Genomic DNA, 20981 nt, shown 5'->3' with positions numbered 1-20981 from the left:
TTCAGGTGTCAGCAACACTTTCTAGCCCTGCAAACTTGGGCAAGTTAATCAACCTTTTGAACTTTAATGTTTTTGTTTTTTTGTTTGTTTTTTTTGTTTTTTTAATCTGTGAAGATTTTAAGTCCTACCTTTCAAAATCATTTGCAAAGATTAAATTAGATATTGTACGTAAAGGCACAAAGTTATACTTGAGGAAGAGGGAGGAAAGAGCAAGGAAGAGATGACAATAGCTTAGCTGGATGGTTAAACATCCCATCTCTATCAGGTTGTCTGAGTTAAAATCTTGACTCTTAGAGGCTGTGTAATTTGGGGCAAGGTACTTACCCTCTCTGTGTCTTTGTTTTCTCATCTGTAAATAAGGACTAATAATAGTACATACATCATAGGTTATTATATAGATTTAATGATATCATAGAGGTAATATGCTAGTATTGGGGCTCAATTAATTGAGCTCTTAGCAGGAGAAATACAGCAAGTGTGAGTATTTCAGGAGGTGGTAGGTGAAGCGGAAACATGTCAGGGAAACTGGAAGATGTAAAAGGGCCTTTAAAGGGAATGTAAATGGCTATCAAGAAGAAAGTGCTGATTCAAATATTTTCCGGGTCTGTGCAGTTAATCTTTATTTTCCTGCATCTCTCTAGAAAAACCGTAAATCTTTTAGTCTGATATCTTGAACTTGTTAATTTTCATTTGTCTCATTTTGATTTTGGTCTTAAAGCTAGTATTCAACCACTGGCTTTCTGCATGTACTTAAAATTAACAAGTAAGAGCAGAAACCATTTACATCCCCACCCTTCCCAGAGAGACTAAAGCTGAAACACCCTTCCCTTAATAATGAGGCTTAACAGATGAGGCTTGCCCTGTGCCCTGGAAGTTAGCATTCTTCAGGCTACAACAGAAAAACAGAAACAAGCTCCAAAGTGGAAGATATTCCACCCTTCCAGCAGAGTTCAAACTCAGGACCTGACAAAGCTGATGGACTCTACTCATGGGAGGATTCATATCTCATCATAAATCTCAATCTACTTTCTTCTTTAGGTCAGAATCTCCTGGTAGTTATTAGACTGTTTGTAAACTTATTTTACAGCATAAAAAATATTATTGCTACAATGGTTTTACTATCATATTGCATTGTATTTGTACAAAATAATATTAGTGCTGGTATTGTTTTTAGTGCTTTGAATTGTATTATCCAACATTCTTCTAAATGTCTTTATTACCTACAGACTCATTTTAATTTTATTGTAAGCAAAATGCAGTCCAGGTACAGATGGTTTAAAAAAAACTTAATAAGCAGTGAACAAATCTTTCAGCAATCTGGTTCTATATTAGATTGTAGCATTAAAAATGGTCTTTATCATACAGATAAAGCTGAGAGAATCCATGGCTTTAAAAGCTGCCAGTTAGTGGCAGAAATGAGATTAAAACTTTAGTCTTTTGTACAAAAAGCTGGGGAAAATTATTACCATTTTATATTTTTTAAAAAGTCAATTCAATTGACCTTCCTATTTCCAGACTCAGTATAATTGGTAAATCAATATTATCAACAGTAATTAAAACTGCCAGCAATATGAAAGAAATCAGTCTGATGAATTGTATACAATTAAACTCTTATTTAAATGGTTTTCTAAAATTATCACAAATGATGGAACGAAGGACAGGAGTAACATTTTCTTAAAGTGTGACACGTGTTCCACACTGGTAAGAAAAAAAAAATGTTGAGAACTCTTCTGTTTCTCCCCAATAAAATGCCATCATATTTGCCTTAAGAATTAAAACTGAGTGTCCCCTGCATACTTTGTACTTCATGGAAGTTTTTTTTTTTTTCTTTTTTAAGAGACTACTGTAAAGGCAAGAAAGAAATGTTCTGTGGACTAGCCAGTAGTGTCAGGGAGAATAGTGCTTAACAAAATGTATCTTACTTTTTAAAATAATTGACTACGTGATTATAAATTACTTTACAAATAAAAGAAATTCAGTCTCCCATAAGTGTTACCTAATAACAGTTACAAGAGGGCAAATGAAAAATCAGATTGTAAAAGGGCATGTAATGCATTTAGTTTTAGTGATTCTTTAGTAAAAAACATATAGTGACGTTTCCTTCTGTTTATCCACTAAACCAATGGGAAGAGATGGCATGATTACAGTATGTGATACCTAAAGCAATCTCATTTATTTCATCTCATTCATACTAGCCTAATTTGGGGGGGGGTTTTGTTCTCTAATATAATATCATGTCAAATAACATAATTTCCTGTGTATTAGTCACAGCCCTCCTTTTCTCCACTTAAAATGTCGGTGGCCAGATGCATAATCTATTGGAACCATTGTTTGTATCTCTGCTCTGGAACATTTCAGAGACAGATGCGTTGGCTGGTTTCCGGTTAAGTTTAATATTTCCTGAAGGAGAAAATTAAATAAAAATCATTTTCTCTCAGATGCATTTTCAACTTTGACTGACTGTAGACATGGGGGATTAAATTTTTCCATAGGCAGGTGCATCCAGTGTCCTTTTAATTTAATTAATCTTTAGAAATTGTAGCTTACAAAATAAATATTTTTCTCATGGGTATATAAGTCTTTGTAAATATTTTGCTCATTTTGACATTGCCTAAGAAGCAGGACAAGATAGATTAGAGCTTGGAAACCTATAGAGAGGAGTGAGTACTGAAACCCCTGGGGAGAAAGGGCAACATTAAAGGCTTCTGTTAAGATGTCCTTTCTGATGAGACAGAACACTCTTGAACTGCTACTTCCTCTTGAGCAAGTGATTAATGTTGTTGGTATAAAGACATGATCACAATATACAGCTCAGCAACTCAGTCTACTGTACCAGATTTATGAAGCCTGGATCAATATAAATTGTCTTAGGAGAGCTCGCAACCTTGTAATTCACTAGGGAACAATGATCGAAATGAAAACATGGCCTTGAGATTGTCTTTGCTCACTATTTTCATTGGCAGATGTATAATTGAGTAAAAAACTATCTTGGCATTTAATGAGTAGGTAAAATATGAAGAATAGCCCTCTTTGAATCCTGTCTTTAATCTTCAGTGATGGCTCAGGCATTAGAGACAAAGGTGAGTTTTAAAGGGGCAGAGTTGATTCGTTACTCCCTTAGAGGACTCAACCAATTTCCCTGGTTAAATTAAGGTATTTATTTTTGTGTTTCTACATTTCAAGTAAAAGAATTCTTTTAAAATAGGCACATGTTGGGAAGATATTTTGCATATGAAATATGCATATGAAAACCATGCCTTTCAAAAGTACATAATTTGACAGCCCAACATAATACAGAAAGTTCTCTGACTTTGAAGTTTATTTTAAAGTCAAATGGAAACAACCATGTATGCTATTGTCTCCACATGATATACATCCATTCACCTAGATGATTTTTAAAGGACCTTTTGGGCCATTAGACTAAAATAACATAATAACTCAGAAGCACAGCATCAAGGTCGTATTATCACCCCATTGTCATCTAAAGGACTCATTCCTTTTATTACATCTATTTCTTACTTTATCCTCTTTTAAAAAAAGGTTTCAGGCTTTAGCAAAATTGTTCTCATCAGTAAAAGCTTGTCTGAATTACATGTTTCTTCGAATGTGGTATTCACTCTTGGTAGTTACTTTATGGAATGAACTCAGAAAGGACAGACAATTATTTGTTTTTCTAAGAGGCACAGAGTGGATCCTGAATGAGATGAACAGTATTCATTTCAATTGCAGTTATTGAGGGGAAAGGAGTAAATGAATGAGTCTTAGATAAAATATCCAAGTGAAAAACAAACTGGAAATCTGGTAGATGATTGTGGTGATATCAACTTAGCTTGATTTACAACATATCACATGATCTTTCAAGTGCTGCTCTGTTTACCAAATGGTCTCTTGAAATTTGTTTTAACTTTTCATAAGACCGTGTCTGTACAACCTACAAGTAAAGTAAAATAATGCAAAATCAATATTTCCAATTGTTTTATCTGTTGGATGAAAAAGCTAGATGTCTGAAAACAGATGACAGGGTGAATTTATATTTCACTTGCCATCTGAACTCAGTAGCAAGAGTATGTAAATATGCCATAATTTGAGTAGCATCAAAAGAATCCCTGTTTAATTGTAATTCCAACAGAGGTATTTCTGGAATTCATGCTATCACTTTTTCAGAGGAAAGTATCAACAGTCCTTATTAAGGAAAGAAAGTAATACACTGAGCTACTAATGCCTCATGACAAATTAGTTTATGAGATTAACTAAATAGTAATCTGACAGTAATAATATTAGCTAACACCTATGATAGTTGAGGACATAGGGCATAGAAGATCTGGGGCACAAGGAGGCCACCACAGGGTCAGCAGGGTTACAAGATGGAGCGGCTTATTCCTGTATACACACCCACAAAGATTAAATGCAATGTTTCACAGATTTGCCAAGGGTCAGTGGTATATAGACTGAGATGGAAAAAAATGTGTTTATGCATGTACAAATATATAAATATATGTGTATATACGTAGGGATATGTATATATACAAATATATATGCACACATGCATAATATGGGTTTATATAAATGATGTGAGTACAGCTGAGACATTGATGGCACTATGAACTAAAAGAACAAGAGTGTCCTAAAATCTAAGACATAAATATCTGTATCAAATTCATAGGACTCAAGTTCTAAGTACATCTTCCACAAAAATTACATTTAGTTAGATTTAAACAGTTTTAGTTCATTTATAACATTTTATTCAAGTTTTGCCATTCTTTTCAGTCATTCTGTCATTAATTATTATTTATTGAGTAAATGCATGCTTATTTATTAAGGAACTGAATTAATTATTATTTACTGAGTATTCACAATACGCCAGGGAGGGCTGGCTGAGCATAAAGGGACACTGTCCTGCCCTTGAAGAATTCACCAGGTAAAGAGAAAAGACAAATGCACTTGACCTTAGCCTTTAAATGAGGTTATTGGTGCTTATGTTACACCAAGAGGGTGCTTGTGTGTGTGAATATGCATGTGCATGTGTGTGTCCAGCCAAAGAATATGTCTGACTTGACTTTTTCCTCGTTCACCAATTCAAAGAGGTTTGGCCCTCAGAAAGTTGAGATTAAAGTCACATGTTGGAAATTAGTATTATTGGCCTTGTATAATTAGGAAAGGGTCCCTGATGGTGCTGGGTTTTTTTCATCATTTAGTGTGACAGTTTTCAAACATGCAACAAACAAAGAGGCAATATAACAGACGCCTGTATGTACACCAGTAAGAATAAACATATGTTAACATGTTTTATTATTATATTAGCTAGCACCTATAGTGTTTACTATGTGTCAAGCACGAGGCTTAACTTATTTGCCTCACAGAGCCTCCCATTCACATTTCATCAGCTACCAGAGGTAACCAAGTTAATTTGTATCATTCCCGGGAATGTTCTCATACTTTTACTCTCTATATTTATCCACAACATAAAATATATTATTGTTTTGTTTTTTAAATTGACAAATTTTATCATATCGTAGATAAATTTGGCTGCTTTTTTCTTTCACTCAATGCTAAATTCTTGTAATTGATTTATATCGATACACTTATTTTAACTATATGAATGATCCACAGCTTATTCACCCAGTGGCCCGCAAAAAATCATTCGATGATTTCCAGTCCTTCAGTAAACATTCACATCCCAAGCTCCATCTCACCATCTGCTTCTGAGAAAGCAGCCTGCGTAACTCATGCAGTTACTCCCAGGCACTAGGAACAGTTTGGTGACAAGTCAGTTTCTGATTCCTGAAACAGTTACCAGACTTTCATCACTCTCATCAAGCTATCCATTCTCATCTATCTCTATCTCAGTGGCTCCCTCACTTTCCTACTGTGACAGGAACCACTATTTTTACCCTCTCACTTTTCTTTTCCCCACCACACACAAAAAAAGAGAAAGACCCACGTCCTTTTGTGGCAAGGCTCCTGTCTGCATTCTGGATCTTGTTCTGCTCTGTAGGGGTTTTGGTCTGGTGTTACAAGCCTTCCCTCTCTGCTTTTCCCCCTTACTCTATAAATAAATTTGTTACCTTGCTTTAAAAGGGAGCAGTAACCAAAGTATAATAACTTCTATAATTTTGATCCTACAAAGATGTGTTTCTGACCTTTTGAGCCAACCTCTCTATATTAACTTCTTATCCCACTGGAATCTGGCTTCTACCACCACTAGTTCACTGAAATTATTTTTATCAAGGACCCTATTAACTACTTTATTACTAAATCCTATTAACCACTTTATTACTAAATCCAATGGGCATTTTTCAGTGCTTGCCCTTCTTGACCTTCTGCAGGATTTGGCAAAGTTAATCAGTTCCTTTGAATTTTATTAATAAAACTATTTCAAATATACAAGTGTTTCAAATATAAAAGTACATATAACAATATGAGACATTCATTGCTTACCATTCAAATTAAACAGATGTAGACATTTTGCCATGTTTTCTTGAATTCTATCTTATTGAAAAAATAAATAAAATATAAGAGATAACTAAAAATCACCATCCTTTCCCTGAATCTTTGTCTCCCAGAGTAGCATATAACCTAAAGTGATGTGCGTCATAGCCAATTCTTCCTTTTCAGAATACTATCACTCTTTCTTCATTCTCCTCACACAGTTTGACTACTAGTTTTTAGAATCATTTTTGGGTTCCGCTTCCATCAGTATCTTCCTACTGTAGGTATTCCCCACAAAAGATTCTCTAGAAGAGGTTCTGTCTTTGGCCCTCTTCTGTTTATACTCTCCAAACTTTCTTTGAGTTATTTTCATCCATTCCCATGTCTTCAACCAATATCTCTCCTCAGATATAAAACCATATATCTGAAACTCTACTGAAAATTGGCATGTATATATTTCACAAAGGTAAAATTGTGAGACCAGAACTAAGCTCATTGTTTCCATATATTAGTTTAGAGCAAAGTTAACTATTATAATAGATAAGCTCATATTTCCCCTTATAGTAGTGTAGGTAGTTTTAAAATATGTCCACAAATTCTTTGACATCCTTCCTTCTAAAGGTGGAGCCAAATACCCTCACATTGAGCATGAGCTGGACTTAGTGACTCCCTTCTAACAAGTAGGATATGGTGGAAGTGATAGTGTACAACTTCCAGGACTGGGTCATAGAAAGCATTCTCTCTCTCTCTCTCATTGCTTTCTCTGGAGGATGAAACCTTCTATGCCATGGAGACACTCAAGGAGCTCTAACAAGAGGTTCCTATGTCAAAGAACTGAGGTCTTCTGCCAACAATGTGAGTTATCTTAGAAATGACTTTTAGCCCAGGTCAAAGCTTCCTACATTAATGAATGACATCACCAGTCTCTTGTGAGCCAACTTTGCCAGAGTCAGAGTATAGGATGTCTTGATTCCCTATCTTTGCATCATACTGGTAATCAGTCACCAAATTTTGTTGATTCTAAATCTGCAATATACTTTTTCCAGTACATTTTACTTTCTCTGTCTACTGCCATTAGAGGCTAAGATCATGGCAACAATCTCCCAGCTGACATCCCTACAAATTTTGCACCCTCCAATCCATTCTCCGTCTTGCATTTTATAACCTTTTTAACATGCATATCTAATTATATCTCTCTTTTGCTTAAAAATAAACAAATAGAAAGCAAAACAACCTCAATTAGTCCATTACATAATAAATATGCTCTAAGCACCTTAAAATAGAAAAAAAAAAAAGTTTAGACATGACATTCAGGCCTTTGGTTAACTTTCTAATCTCATCTCATGACATTTTCCTTACTTCAGGTTTCATCGACTCTGAACTTCTATAATTTCCCCCCAAATGGGCCACACTCTCTTTTACCTCATTAACATTTTACATGCCTCTCTATCTGCTCTTCTTTCCTCTGTACTCGTTACCCATTAACGAGTCCCACCTTCAGAATTTCTATTTCTGTTTCAGTAGGCCAGGAGCGGGGCCCAAGAATTTGCATGTTCAACTCAACCTTTTTGTGTACATCTATTTCAATATTTAAATTTTATATTTCTAGTTTTTATCTGCATTTATTTCTATTTTGTGATTTTAATTGTTTTTATGATGAAAATCATAGTGTACTTACATTTTATAACCTAGTGTTTTTCAACAAGTATATATATATATATATATATATATATATATTTGTTGGCATGTACATTTCCCATTTGATCAAGTATTCTTCAATATATCACATGTACCAGAATTTATTTTACCAATACCCTATTATTGTTATTTAGTCAGGTTCCAATATTTTTTTATTATTGGTAGTTGTATAGTATTCAATCATATGGCTATATATTTGTTCATACCTCTGATTTTTTTTTTTTTTTTAAGGAAACATAAAGCAAACCTATTTGAGTCTAGAGAGTGCTCATGTTAAGGATTTTATGTCAGATACCAAAATTGCCTTCTTGAAGAGTTATTTATTCTCAATTGCAGTAGAGCTATATATGATACTGGAAACTTGTGCATAGGTATGTGCATATATATATGTGTGTGTGTGTGTGTGTGTATGTATTTATTTATATATATGATGCGAATTGGTGATTGACTCAATATCCTCCAGCAGTGTCCTTTAGACTTGCAATGCGAAAACTGAAAGCTATAATTTAGAACTAGGAATTTGTATGGTAGGTGTGGCCAGTTGCCTATAGATGAAGCATCTGAGAATGTTGAGCTTTTCGAAATTTTTAGAAAAGATGGGACTTCCCTGGTGGTTCAGTGGGTAAGACTCCACGCTCCCAATGCAGGGGGCCCAGGTTCGATCCTTGGTGGGGGAACTAGATCCCACATGCATGCCACAACTAAGAAGCCCGCATGCCATAACTAAGAGTCCGCATGCTGCAACTAAAGATCCTGCATGCCCCAACTAAACATGCCGCAACGAAGGTCCCACATGCCACAATTAAGACCCGGCGCAGCCAAAATATAAATAAATAAATAAATATTCAAAATTGTTAGAAAAGAGATCTCAGTTGGGATGAGGAAAAACAGAATTTTTCCACATGGGTTTCAATAAATTGGATTTATCTGAAATTAAAACTAACAGACATTTTTAAATGGCATTATGAGAATTAGTGTAATTTTTAATTTAGTTCCATTCTCAAAGCATATGATATGAATTTAAACTGTTACTCGAAATAAAATTATTTCAAGAAGATATTTTCACAGGCCTAATTCTTAAATTCATTCTCTATATTACTGAGGGAGGCAGAATAATGCTCTCCTCACCCACAGATATCTGGGACCTGTGAATATGGTGCCTTACTTGTCAAAAAATTTTTTGCAGATATTATTTAAGGTTTAAGCCCTTGAAATGAGATTATTTTGGATTATCTAGGTGGCCCAGTCTAATCATTCGTTAAAAGTGGAAGACAGGGGCTTCTCTGGTGGTGCAGTGGTTAAGAATCCGCCTGCCAGTGCAGGGGACACGGGTTCGATCCCTGATCCAGGAAGATCCCACATGCCACGGAGCAACTAAGCCCCTGTGCCACAACTACTGATCCCGCATGCCACAACTAGTGAAGCCCATGCACCTAGAGCCCATGTTCCGCAGCAAGAGAAGCCGCCGCAATGAGAAGCCCGCGCACTGAAACGAGAAGTAGCCCCCCCGCCCGCCGCAACTAGAGAAAACCCGTGCGCAGCAACGAAGACCCAATGCAGCCAAAAATAAATAAATAAATATTAAAAAAAAAAAAAAGTGGAAGAGAAAGGCAAAAAGTAGGTTAAGAGATGCAAAGTGAGAAAAATCTGACTTGTCATTGCTAGCTTCGAAGATGGAGGAAGGGAGCCACGAGCCAAGGATGGGCGCCCGTAGTAACTGGGAATGCCAGTCAGCTGACAGCCAGCAATAAAGAGACACCTCAGTCCTATAACCTCAAAGAAACAGATTCTCTAGCCTCCATAAGGAATGCAGTCAGAACTCTGACTCCCCAAAACATTAAGAGAATAAATTTGTGTTGCTTTAAGACAAGAGAGTTATGATAATTTGTTACGGCAGCAATAGAAAACTATTAAAATTGGAGATAAGAAGCTTCATGAAAGGTGAAGATCATGTCTCTGCCTTTTTCACTGCTGTGAATAAGTGGCCAACAAAGTGCCTGGTGTGTAGCCAGTAATCAGTAAATATCTATAGATTAATTAATTAAGCTGCATACCTTGTTCTCATTTATTTTGGCATTACTCAGTAGGGGAAATCGTCTCACTAGATCTTAGGAGAGGAATAAAATATACTGATTAAATTCTGACTTCTAACTAGCTTAAAAAATGCAAACAAAACCTTAGGAAAAAAGTAATTTCTTATGTAATTAGCTAAATACAACTGTATGAATGGGGAGGTTGGACCCTTCCAATGTAATGCTTGATCTCATTTTATTTGATTAGGCAAATTATGGAACAACAGCATGAAATGCATTACTATACTAATGTAGCCTCCAAAATGTGAATCTCATTGTAACTGTGGCCTTGAGGTCTTTTAATGTTGAACCTGAATGAACAAGTTGAAGTAGTTCAAAAGAAAGCTCACGCACACACACCCAAATGTGTTAATTATATTTTTTTGCAGAGGAAAGCTTAAAGCTTATGCTACAATCAGAGAAAAAGAAGGAAATGGCACATCAGTCAATTTTTAAAAATGATAAAAGTAGTCAAACCACTTGAATGTTGCAGCAAGTCCAAAAATGCTTAATTGTGTGATTTAGGAGATGGAGGGTGGTGATGGTAGCACAACATTATGAATGTATTTAACACCAGTGAATAATACACTTAAAAATGCTTAAGATGGTAAATTTTATCACACGTGTATTCTACCACAATAAAAAAGTTGAAAATAGCTGTGGAGCTGAGTACCTGTTACCAGTCCCACAGGAGGACTCTAAACACTTCTTTCTGCCCATTGCATTTTGGTATTGGAGATGCCAAGGAAAATACAGTGCAGTCAAGCACTGGACGGAACAACTCTTAGAGAAGAGAGAGAGCAAGATCAGCTTCAGTTGGTGTGTCAGTCCCCCATGACCGGTGGGTCTCTCCCCGAAGTACCCTCTTTGGGATAAGGCAATACAGGCAGCCAGGAGACCCACCTGCAGGTTTTTCCTCAAGTTCTAAGCAGTCTGCCTTCTCCTTTCCACCTTTCAGAGACTTCCTATGTCTTTTGCCGTTTGTTAGGTACAGGGATTTTTAGTTGTAATAAGGAGGACATGGGAGAAATGGGATTACTCAGTCTTGGAGGAGCTAGAAGTCCAAATAATCATTTTTTAACTCATTAACAAATAATCACTGAGGGCCTATTATGTGCCAGAAACTCTGCTATTTTATGTTCTACTTATGTTGCTAAGTGATTAGGACTGAAGGAGGAAGGAGGGAAGGAAGGAAGGAAGGAAGGAAGGAAGGAAGGAAGGAAGGAAGGAAGGAAGGAAGGGGGGGAGGAAGCGGGGGAGGAAGGGGGGGAGGAAGGGGGGGAGGAAGGGAAGGAGGGAGGGAGGTAGGTAGGGAGGGAGGGAGGGAGGAAAGAAGGAAGGAAACACTATTCATGCTCCCAGTCTCAGCAAAAACTTCACTGCTTTCCCTAATGATTCAGCCTAGGTTAGTCCCTTCCAATTACAAGCTCGTAGCACTTTGTGTTTCTCCTTTACACGACTCCTGGTCTCGCATCTTCTTGTTCAGGGTCTGTCTCCACTTGCCAGTAAGATTGCTGAGACTAACTTGTCCTTCCTGCTACAGTATCCTATTGCCCAGTACAGAGCCCGGCACAAGGTAGGCACCTGCCAATCTTCATTAATTAAGCTAATGAATGTGCAACTTCCTTTCTCTGGCTTTGTTCTTACCATTGTTTTTCATCCCTGGTACAACTGCTGCCTGAGTTCTGACTTTCTTGGTCGGTTTTTGGCTCCTTTCTCTTGGCAACAGAACAAACTCCCTAAGCTTAGGCATGGTTTGCACTCATCTGGCAAGGGTTTGGGAGGGGGGGAGTCTCTACATTTCTGACTACTAAGCACAGCTAACTTCCGCTACCCCCAGGACTCCACCCCAGACATGTCATTTCTGCCATTCTCCAGGGGCTATCAGAAAATCAGGGTGCTGTGTGTGGTTGAAGGTTTGCGGGGCCTGCCTTCACCCTAAACAGCACTGTTCTTTACCTGCTTTGTGTAGGTCAGTGGGTAAAATGGAGAGGAAACACAGATGTCAAAATAGAATAAACACCTGGAACAGTTTCATTATCACAAAGTAGAAAAGCAAAATATAAATCTAGTCGTTCAGTTTTCCACTGTGAAGTGTCACTTTACCAATGTAATCCTTCAAATTAAAACTAAGAGTCTGAATTAATTACCCTTTCATTATCTTGGGTTTTCTTTCCTTTCTTGTTCAACATTAACTGCCTCTGAAATTATGTTAAAGCAATGATCTCTATCATAATGTCCTTCAGCTGGCCCTGAAAACAATTTCCTACAAAAACCTTTTTTTCCTAGGAAACATCTGAATCTTAGCCTCATCATTTTTGTTATTTTGTTTTGTTTTGTTTACACTTAGAGGAGATTACATTTTTATGAGGCTTAACTTATCTGTGACTTAGACTGAAGTAGTGTTTTGCAACAAATAGAATGATTTAAAAGTATTTTGCTCCCTCAGGAAGGCCGTTAATATACACGGGAAATAGTGTGGCAGCAAAATGAGATACTCTCGGTGGTACAGAGTTTATCTAGGGTTGCCCATATGAAACAGGCCTCATTTAGCATTAAATCTCATTTTATGTGATCAGGGTTTCTTTTCCAATGGGCCACTCAGGATTCATGCTGTAAGACTTTTTTTTACTGAGCATCCTGAGAAGGCCATCTCTTCTGCCTTCCATCCATTCCCTTACACCTCAATTTCACACTTAAATTTGCCTAGGTTTTGGCCAAATTAGAGCTGAATATATAGCACGCAGCCAGTACCTGTTTATTAAATAAAAACAATGAATAACACATGTTGAAGTACTTTGGAAAATTATAAAATGATATATAAGTGCAAGTTATTAATATTTTCAGGTGATTTGCCTGGTTATCTATAAACATGCTGAGGAATCATTATTTTCAGATGTCATATTGCATCACATGAATAATCAAGGATATCTTTAGGATTGTGAAGCACGTAAAAGTTCACATTGTGAGTCATTTTTAGCATTTTTCCCTAGAAAGGATTGTGTGTGTGTGCGTGTATGCACAGAGATACATAAAGTAACAAAAAATATGAGCAACATGAACACTATTCCCAGTTAATGTATAGAATTTCATAATTTTTCCTAAAAACTCAAGATCTATTGGTACATGATGTTGTATTTGAGGGGAAATCTAGCTAGAGAATCTGATCCCTTTTATTTCTAACATTTTAGAGTTTATCAGTTTTATTGATGTCTTGTTCAAGATTACTACCTGAACAATATTTGAAGTAGATGTTAGTTTTATTGATGTTAAAATCACTCTCCTTTCTTTCAAAATATTTTTTTTTTATTCTGTGAAAAAAACAATGAACAGATGAGGAAAGCTTGCTGTTTAAGATCTATATACTATTACCTCGAATCCATTCATCAGTTTTGGAACAACCAATCTTCAATATCATCTCTGCAAATTTCCAGAGAGGCTTATTTTTCATACTAATTTGAGGGATCATCTTGCTCTTTTTGAATTCAGCCAACTTCCTTAAGTGACAGAAAATGTGAGTTAGCAGACAACTGAAATTGTGAGATGGAAGGGTGTACATTGCAGGAATGCAATGCCATTTAAAATGGAATAGCAGGCATCTGCATTCTTAAAGACAAAAAACTTCCTCTGTCATTTTCTAAATTGATGCTCTTACCTCCTATAATATTGCTCAGCCCTCCTCTCTCTGGTCTTTTTTCTCCATTTTATTTCCCTTCAATTTCAGGTGGGTGGGGTGAGTGGAGAATCCCTCCAAGATTTGCTTTATGCAGAGAAATTCAGTTTTGTCCAGCCTCTATGGCAAAACTCAGATCTGAGATTCAGTTCGCGTGGAGGAACTCAGCTGAAGCTTTGAATGTATGACTTGCAAGACCCTTCCTGGTCGAGTTACAGTCTTAGACAAAGGCTGTCATGCTCTGTAGTTCACTACGAAAGAGTAGGAGTGGAAAGGCAGTTTATTTTTCCAGTTACCCAAGTACCTAAGCAAATAGAGTACAAGATACCTTTAATTTCCTGGTGTTTCTTTTAATAATCAAGCCAGTTGTGGCTAGGTCTAGGTCTAGTCCCTCCATCATCTGATTCTTCAGCCAAGACGATTGGTAGCACGTTACTCTGAGTCAATCTCCATGTCTCTCTCAGTCTCTCCGTGTCTCTCTCTCTCTCTCTTTCTCACACACACACACACACACACACACACACACACACACACACACACACAGAGACACTTTACCTTAATATAGTTCCTGCAAAGCAATCTGAACAAGCACATTTTAATATAAATTTGCATGGTGTACTTATCAGCATTTTCTTTTGGCAGAAGAGCCCAAAAATAAAGTGCATAAAAAATCCAGCACAGGAATTGCTACATTATGAGAAAGAAAACAAGTTTTTCTTTCTTTTATCAAATTGACTGAATTAGAGACTAATAAGTGTAGAAATATACCCAAATTGAAGTGTTCTCAGGAATAAGCCGTGGAAATTCACTAAGTGAAATATTAATTTAACTCTGAGACTAGAGTACATGGCTGCACCCACTTCATCACCTGCAGATAGACAACATTCTCCAGCCTCACCTGCTTGTTTCTTCCCTTAAACGTACAACAGATGTACAGAGTTATTCTCTGATTCTAGAATATGTATTTCCTTTCATAGTAAAATAATGTATATATTTCTCTCCTGTGCACATATACCCACCGAAATTTTCCAGTAGCAATAAAATACTAATGAACTTCCTAAAGTAGTGTGATACTGTACAAAATCTAGTAACCACAAGGCTTTGTGATAGAAGAGGAAGTTACAATGTTTACAATATTCATAAATGTTACCCGTTTATATTTTGCCCGGTGATAGAAGAGGAAGTTACAATGTTTACAATATTCATAAATGTTACCCGTTTATATTTTGCCCGGTGATAGAAGAGGAAGTTACAATGTTTACAATATTCATAAATGTTACCCGTTTATATTTTGCCCGGTGATAGAAGAGGAAGTTACAATGTTTACAATATTCATAAATGTTACCCGTTTATATTTTGCCCTCTTAAGATTGAAAAACAATATATGTAAGCAGATCAATCAAAAAAATATTTTAGACACCTTCTTGGCCATAATATAGGCCGTTTTAATTTTAAAAATAACCTAATAAATTGCCTCTGAGCAGTAAACAATGGTCAGTGATATTTATATAATAAAGTTAAGTTGACAGAGACACCCAGATCTTGCATCCAGTAAGGATTTATTAGAAAAACAAATACTGAATAATTTATGATTTAAAGTGGTTAGAATAAAATTCAGGAAAAATATAAGCAAATCATTTTCTTTTCTAACAATTTAAAATGTAGGAGGTTTAAACCTTATATATTTTTGCCAGAAGAGTAATTATCCACGGATGACAGATGCCGCTCCCTACTTAATGGAGGGTCTCAAATTTTACTCTGCATCTCATTGGGAAGGAAATATAAAAATTTAAAATAGAATTAACTTGGGGAAAGGCATCAGTGCTGCAACTCTTAGCACCAAATGTTTTTTCTTGGAGCACCAAATGCTTTAAGGAAAACATTCCAAGTATCAAAGTTTTCAGATAGATAAATATTTATGGATCAAATCCATAAAGAACAGACATTGTTATGAAATATATATAGATGCCTTCAAAACTTTCTTTCCAGGCAGAGTAGACACATAAGTTAGGAGTCATTTCCCACTTAATTGTTTCTGCAACCTTATGCAACACAAATGGATTGTGGATGAAGACTTAACTAATTTATTCACAGAAAGTAGATCTTGACTGGCATTATGTCCAAAAAATTAAACAGGAACTGTTTCTCTATATAAAATATAAAATGTTACTAAACTTATAGAAATGGCTTTATTTTAACCTTTCATTTTCCTGGTTGAAAAGTGTAGCGGTGTTCAATTTAGTCCTTTGGTGAGAATACAGTACTCTTTAAAGCAAATTCTTCTCAATTTGCTAGTTAGCATAATCAGAGAAAATCATAACCTAGATCTGGTTCATATATTTAAGTGCAATAAAATTCCATCTGTCTTTGAACTTTATGAATGATACTTTTTTAGTCTATACATAGACCATTGCCTATGACCATTGACTCTCAGTCCCTCTTCACTGAGAGTTCTTCATAGTGGTATCAGAACTGGAAATCCATTTTCATTACAATCTACAGAAAGCTATTTTGCCATTTAAGGGCAAAGGTCTACTTACACTGCTCATGTACAAAATAAAAGTATCATACAAATGCCATGATACTAGACAAATTCAAAGGAACTACCAAAGAAGCAGCCTTAGCTTCTGTAGTACCCTTGAGGCTCTTAAATTCGGGGTGTGCACTGGTTGGAAATGAAGTGCCAATTTAAGAAAATCGCAGTAGGCCCTGCCCCAGATGCAAATGTAGAACGATGGCCTACAAGAACTCAATGGGTATATATCTGGTTTCCAAGTCACACTTGCAAACATGGATAATTAGTACCAACACTGCCATTTGTGAACATAATGGACATTTTGGAACTGGATACAATTCTGTCCCTGAAACTAATCAAGACAATTAAATATTCAACCAAACAAGGCTTGAGTTCATGTGGGCTTAAAGAAAAATGGTAGCCGAGGCACAGGTAAAATTTTATTTATGAATATGTAGACACATGACTTTGGATCCAGCCAGCCAGTGACATAAATAAACTTGAGCAAAAGATTCAAGCTAGAGGATATATATGTATACATATATCTACGTATAAAAATTTGTGTGTGTGAGCAAGGCTTATTGGAGCAGTGCAACAAATCTGGACACCAACCATCAGAATCACTCCCATCGTTTGAAATTTCCATTAAGCGCGCAATGGGGGTAATTATACTGGGATGCTCCAAATCACTGTTTCCATCTTGTGCACTCACATGCCCGCCAAACATGAAATGTTCGCCTTCTCCCTTCCAATGTGATGGTTGTTGAACTTATTTTTAGTGTCATTTGATAAGCCTTTGTGCTCGCAGAGAGACATCCCACTGACCCAGCCACTGGTCATTGTCTATACCAGTTCACATCAAAGCAGGCGCGCTTTGTCAGGTTTCCAGTCGAATATCCATTTCGCATCTGAAGTACAGTATCGAAAGTGACTAGATCATTTGAGTTTTTTCCTTCAGCTGCTGCCTCCTTCCTCCCCCACAGTGTTTCCGCTCACGCTAACATAATTTGGCATCGTTGACGTGACACGATGGTGGTTTTTCTAAAAAAATTATAATACATACATTTTCGATGTTTTGTGGTGGTAGACCCTCCTGAAAATTTAATTTATAAATTGATGAGAGGAAGCCTTTTTTTTCTCTCTACTGAATCACAACCAAGGTAGAGTGCCCCTCAAAATCCAAGTAATGCGCATACAGTAATAGGTCATTCAATGTCAAAAGGCATAAAAAAGATGAGCAAAATCTTCACAGGCTGCTGCTTGCTGTTGCCTTTAATTATATTAATTAAATTTTGAAATTTTCATGCAAAGAGAGTTGCTGGCTTGTGACGCTGAAGAGCCCTTGGAGACCTGGAGGAAGAAAATACCCTGAGCGGAAGCTTTGTGGTTACTGCTTCCTTTAAATTAAAAGCAAAACAAACTCCTAGGTATGTTTACAGATATTACTGCTTTATGTACTACCAAGCCCTAAACATAGAAAGAGGGGTAAATCTACCAATCCCAGGGACAAGTTCTCAAATCATGAGTCCATTAACCTCCACTGAAGATCTCTGGTTAGAGGCCGTCTTCCTGTGGAATTATGCTCTATTAATTTTCTTCTTTTCCCAAGGGCATAATGAAAGAAAGGTGCCTTCAAAAACGAAAGGGCAAAATCTTGCTTGCTACCGATACCTTGAGGCATCCTGTCTACATTTTGTCATACGTGTGCACTTTTCAGTGTTAGAATGACAAGATTTTCCAGTCAGAAGCTTCCCAGAAGGCACATCGTGGTAGGGGACTTGGAAGGATTTTGTGATCTGACACAGCTATAAGGCAATAGACTCCTTTATTTGCTTAGCCTGGTGGGAGATTTCATACTCTGCCTTTGGCTAACAATCTTGCCATGTAAACACACAAGTGCTATGGTTCCATGTAAAATGCTCCTTTCTCCATTAAAGATTCACCAGGGCCAATTGTTTTGTGCTCCCTATTTTGATATCATCTTCATGCTTTTGTTTTCGCTTTTTCCTCTTTTACACATTCAAAACAACTTTCTTGTATAAACCACAGCATGTACATTAAAGTTCCTTTTTATTTTTAATGTCCTGAATCATGTGTCACCATTGAGTTTCATCAATTCCCATGTAGATGGCAGAAAAAGAGTTTGAAAATGTTTGATGCAAGCAAAGCAGAAGGCAGAGAAGACATTTCCTGACTGAGAGGAATAAAGCTGCTCTTCCAAAAACTTCTGAAATGCACTTTGTTTTCTTTTGGTTGGAAATCGGCATCGTGAAGATGTACCATCTTCGTACCTCTTGGTCTTCCTGCTTTTCTTTTACTGAGCGGGAACTCGGGAGAAGTTTATGCACCGGCCCTAGGAAAGAAACAAATCCTTATTGAAATACAGAAGTAATTATTTAAAAAAAGCATGAGAACACCTAGTTTTCCTAATATGATATAACAAACGATTACCCAAGGTAAGGTCAATGTTAGGATGAAACATGAAGTCATAAGGTTTTTTCTTTGGGTCAAAGCATGATGGTTCATTCAGATCTTTTCCACAGCAAGTTCACCTACACAATGGTATGGTAAAATTAGAGTGAAAAAAGCACTACAGAAAACAGAACTTTGTTATTGCTATTTAAAGAATAGCATTACTATCCGAGCAATAAAAATATCAAAGCCACAACCCTGTATGTTTCTACAGTGTATTAAAATGGAAGTGTCCCATTTATACAATCTGGTGCTTTTAAAACTGATATAAAATTGGTGCTTCTAAAATGTATGCATGAGAAGTGTATTTAAGAAGTTGTAAGAGATTGAGGATACGAAGTCAGGGAGAAAGGGAAGAGATGCCATCTCTTTGTGATTCCATTTTATAATAGGCTTTTGCAAGAGATTTATTAGCAATCTTGTCCACTGTTGTTGATCATTTCTCACAACTGCACACCACCATTATGTGGTCTCTATAAATGGTGACTTTATTTGCATTCCACATTTCCAAAGAGAGTTTGCCATTCCAATTCCTTAGCAGTTCAATGAAGCTTGTGGAAACACATTGTTTCATATGTAATCATAAATAATCTAAGAATTAGTTGAAAATAAAGTTTCCAATTAGTAATAAAAGATCCCCTTCTTCCCTCTCCTTGGTATGACATTGCAGATGTACTATATAAATCATGTCTAGATTCCTTAATAAGCCAAAAGGTAGCATATTGCTTTCTACTTTAGGGTCCAGATCATCACCCTATTGAGATTTTCCTATTTCTCATAATATCTGCTCTCTAACTTCATATTTTAGAACTTCTCTTTATTTCCCTCTAAATGTGAACAATACATTTGTTTCAAATATCTGGTACATCCAGAGTAAATGGTACATTCAAAAGGAACAACAAATATTGTTGGAGAAGAAAGCCTGGAATGTAAAAACAAGATTTTGGTCTATTTTCCTCTCAAAAGCGACTGTTCAACAAATTTGGAAATTTCAGAAATTAATGAAAACACAGAAAAGCATAAAAGCAAACTAGTTTACATTTACTCTTGCCTAAAAGGCAAATATTCATCAAATTATCTGTCTTCTAATAATTTTGGAGGTAACATTATTACTATAATTGTCAAATTTATTACTTTGTGCCTAATGTCTACAAATAATATCTGTGCAAAAGGAAGTGGGAGAAAAGCATGGAGAAGACTACCTTAGAATGAGCTAAAAATTCCTTGGTAATGCAATGGTCATAGGTCATGTACTCAGACTGTATTTTTGTATTACCTAGAACCTTCAAAGAAGATTTTTAGAATGAATATTAAGTGAAAAGATGCTCTTCTCCAGATTAGCTACATTTGGCATCAAGTGCCAAGGAAACATTTAAAAATGTTATTTTCATGATATATCCCTTTCCTAAAAATTTTTTTCAGAGGGCAGGAAAATGACATAATTAATAAATATTTGGGCAAATCAGTAAATCAGTCTTTCTAAGCCGTGACAGTGTGATAGTATAACTATACATACAATGAGAAATAGATTTTAACTATGAATATTAAAACAGTGATAAATATTAAAAATATTACCTTCTGGCAATTTTCCAGAATCAAACAAATATATGAGGAAATATATGAGGAATAACATTTTGACAACAAAGATATGCATTAATGACATTTTTCTTGTGTATTTATTATGGACCCAAAAAGTAGAAGTTTTTTCTCTTCTGCATAATTTTGAAAAGAAGTTACCATGAATTTCTACTTTTATTTGCATTTTATCACTAATTAACTAGATTTAGATATAAGGCTCTTTTTCGGACCATTTCTGTTCCACACACCAGATTAATCTGGTGACTCTGATTCATTTATTTTATGCAATTGGAGGGTTTAAAAAGTGAAATTCATAGTTCACCTGAATTCTCAAAATCACTTCAACACCGAAATTATTCCAGACCTAAATTATTTTCTATTTCATTTAGTGTGGTTTCATTAAAGATTTAGCAACTCAAATGAAGAAAGCCCTATTGATTTTGACCCTGAGGTCTTTACTTCAGCTCTTCCAAAGCTTGGGATTAAGTATTAATCATCAGCTGCCTCATGTCTATTGATTCAAGTACCTAAAAACCCTGGTACA

General features: G+C 36.1%; 1 protein-coding gene across 1 annotated transcript in view; it reads right to left on the bottom strand.

Annotated features, from left to right (window-relative positions):
• Positions 1-16814: 16814 nt before the first annotated feature.
• Positions 16815-20981, bottom strand: part of ANTXR2 (ANTXR cell adhesion molecule 2) — a 161834-nt gene continuing 157667 nt past the window's right edge. Inside the window, exon 17 of the mRNA XM_068542777.1 lies at positions 16815-18740. Within this exon, the coding sequence (XP_068398878.1) occupies positions 18702-18740 (39 nt within the window). The 3' untranslated portion in view covers positions 16815-18701. The remainder of the gene's footprint in view (positions 18741-20981) is intronic.

The sequence above is a fragment of the Eschrichtius robustus genome, chromosome 4 (assembly GCF_028021215.1).
Source record: "Eschrichtius robustus isolate mEscRob2 chromosome 4, mEscRob2.pri, whole genome shotgun sequence".
NCBI classification, from domain to species: Eukaryota; Metazoa; Chordata; class Mammalia; order Artiodactyla; family Eschrichtiidae; genus Eschrichtius; species Eschrichtius robustus.
This window is presented reverse-complemented; position numbering and strand designations above follow the sequence as displayed.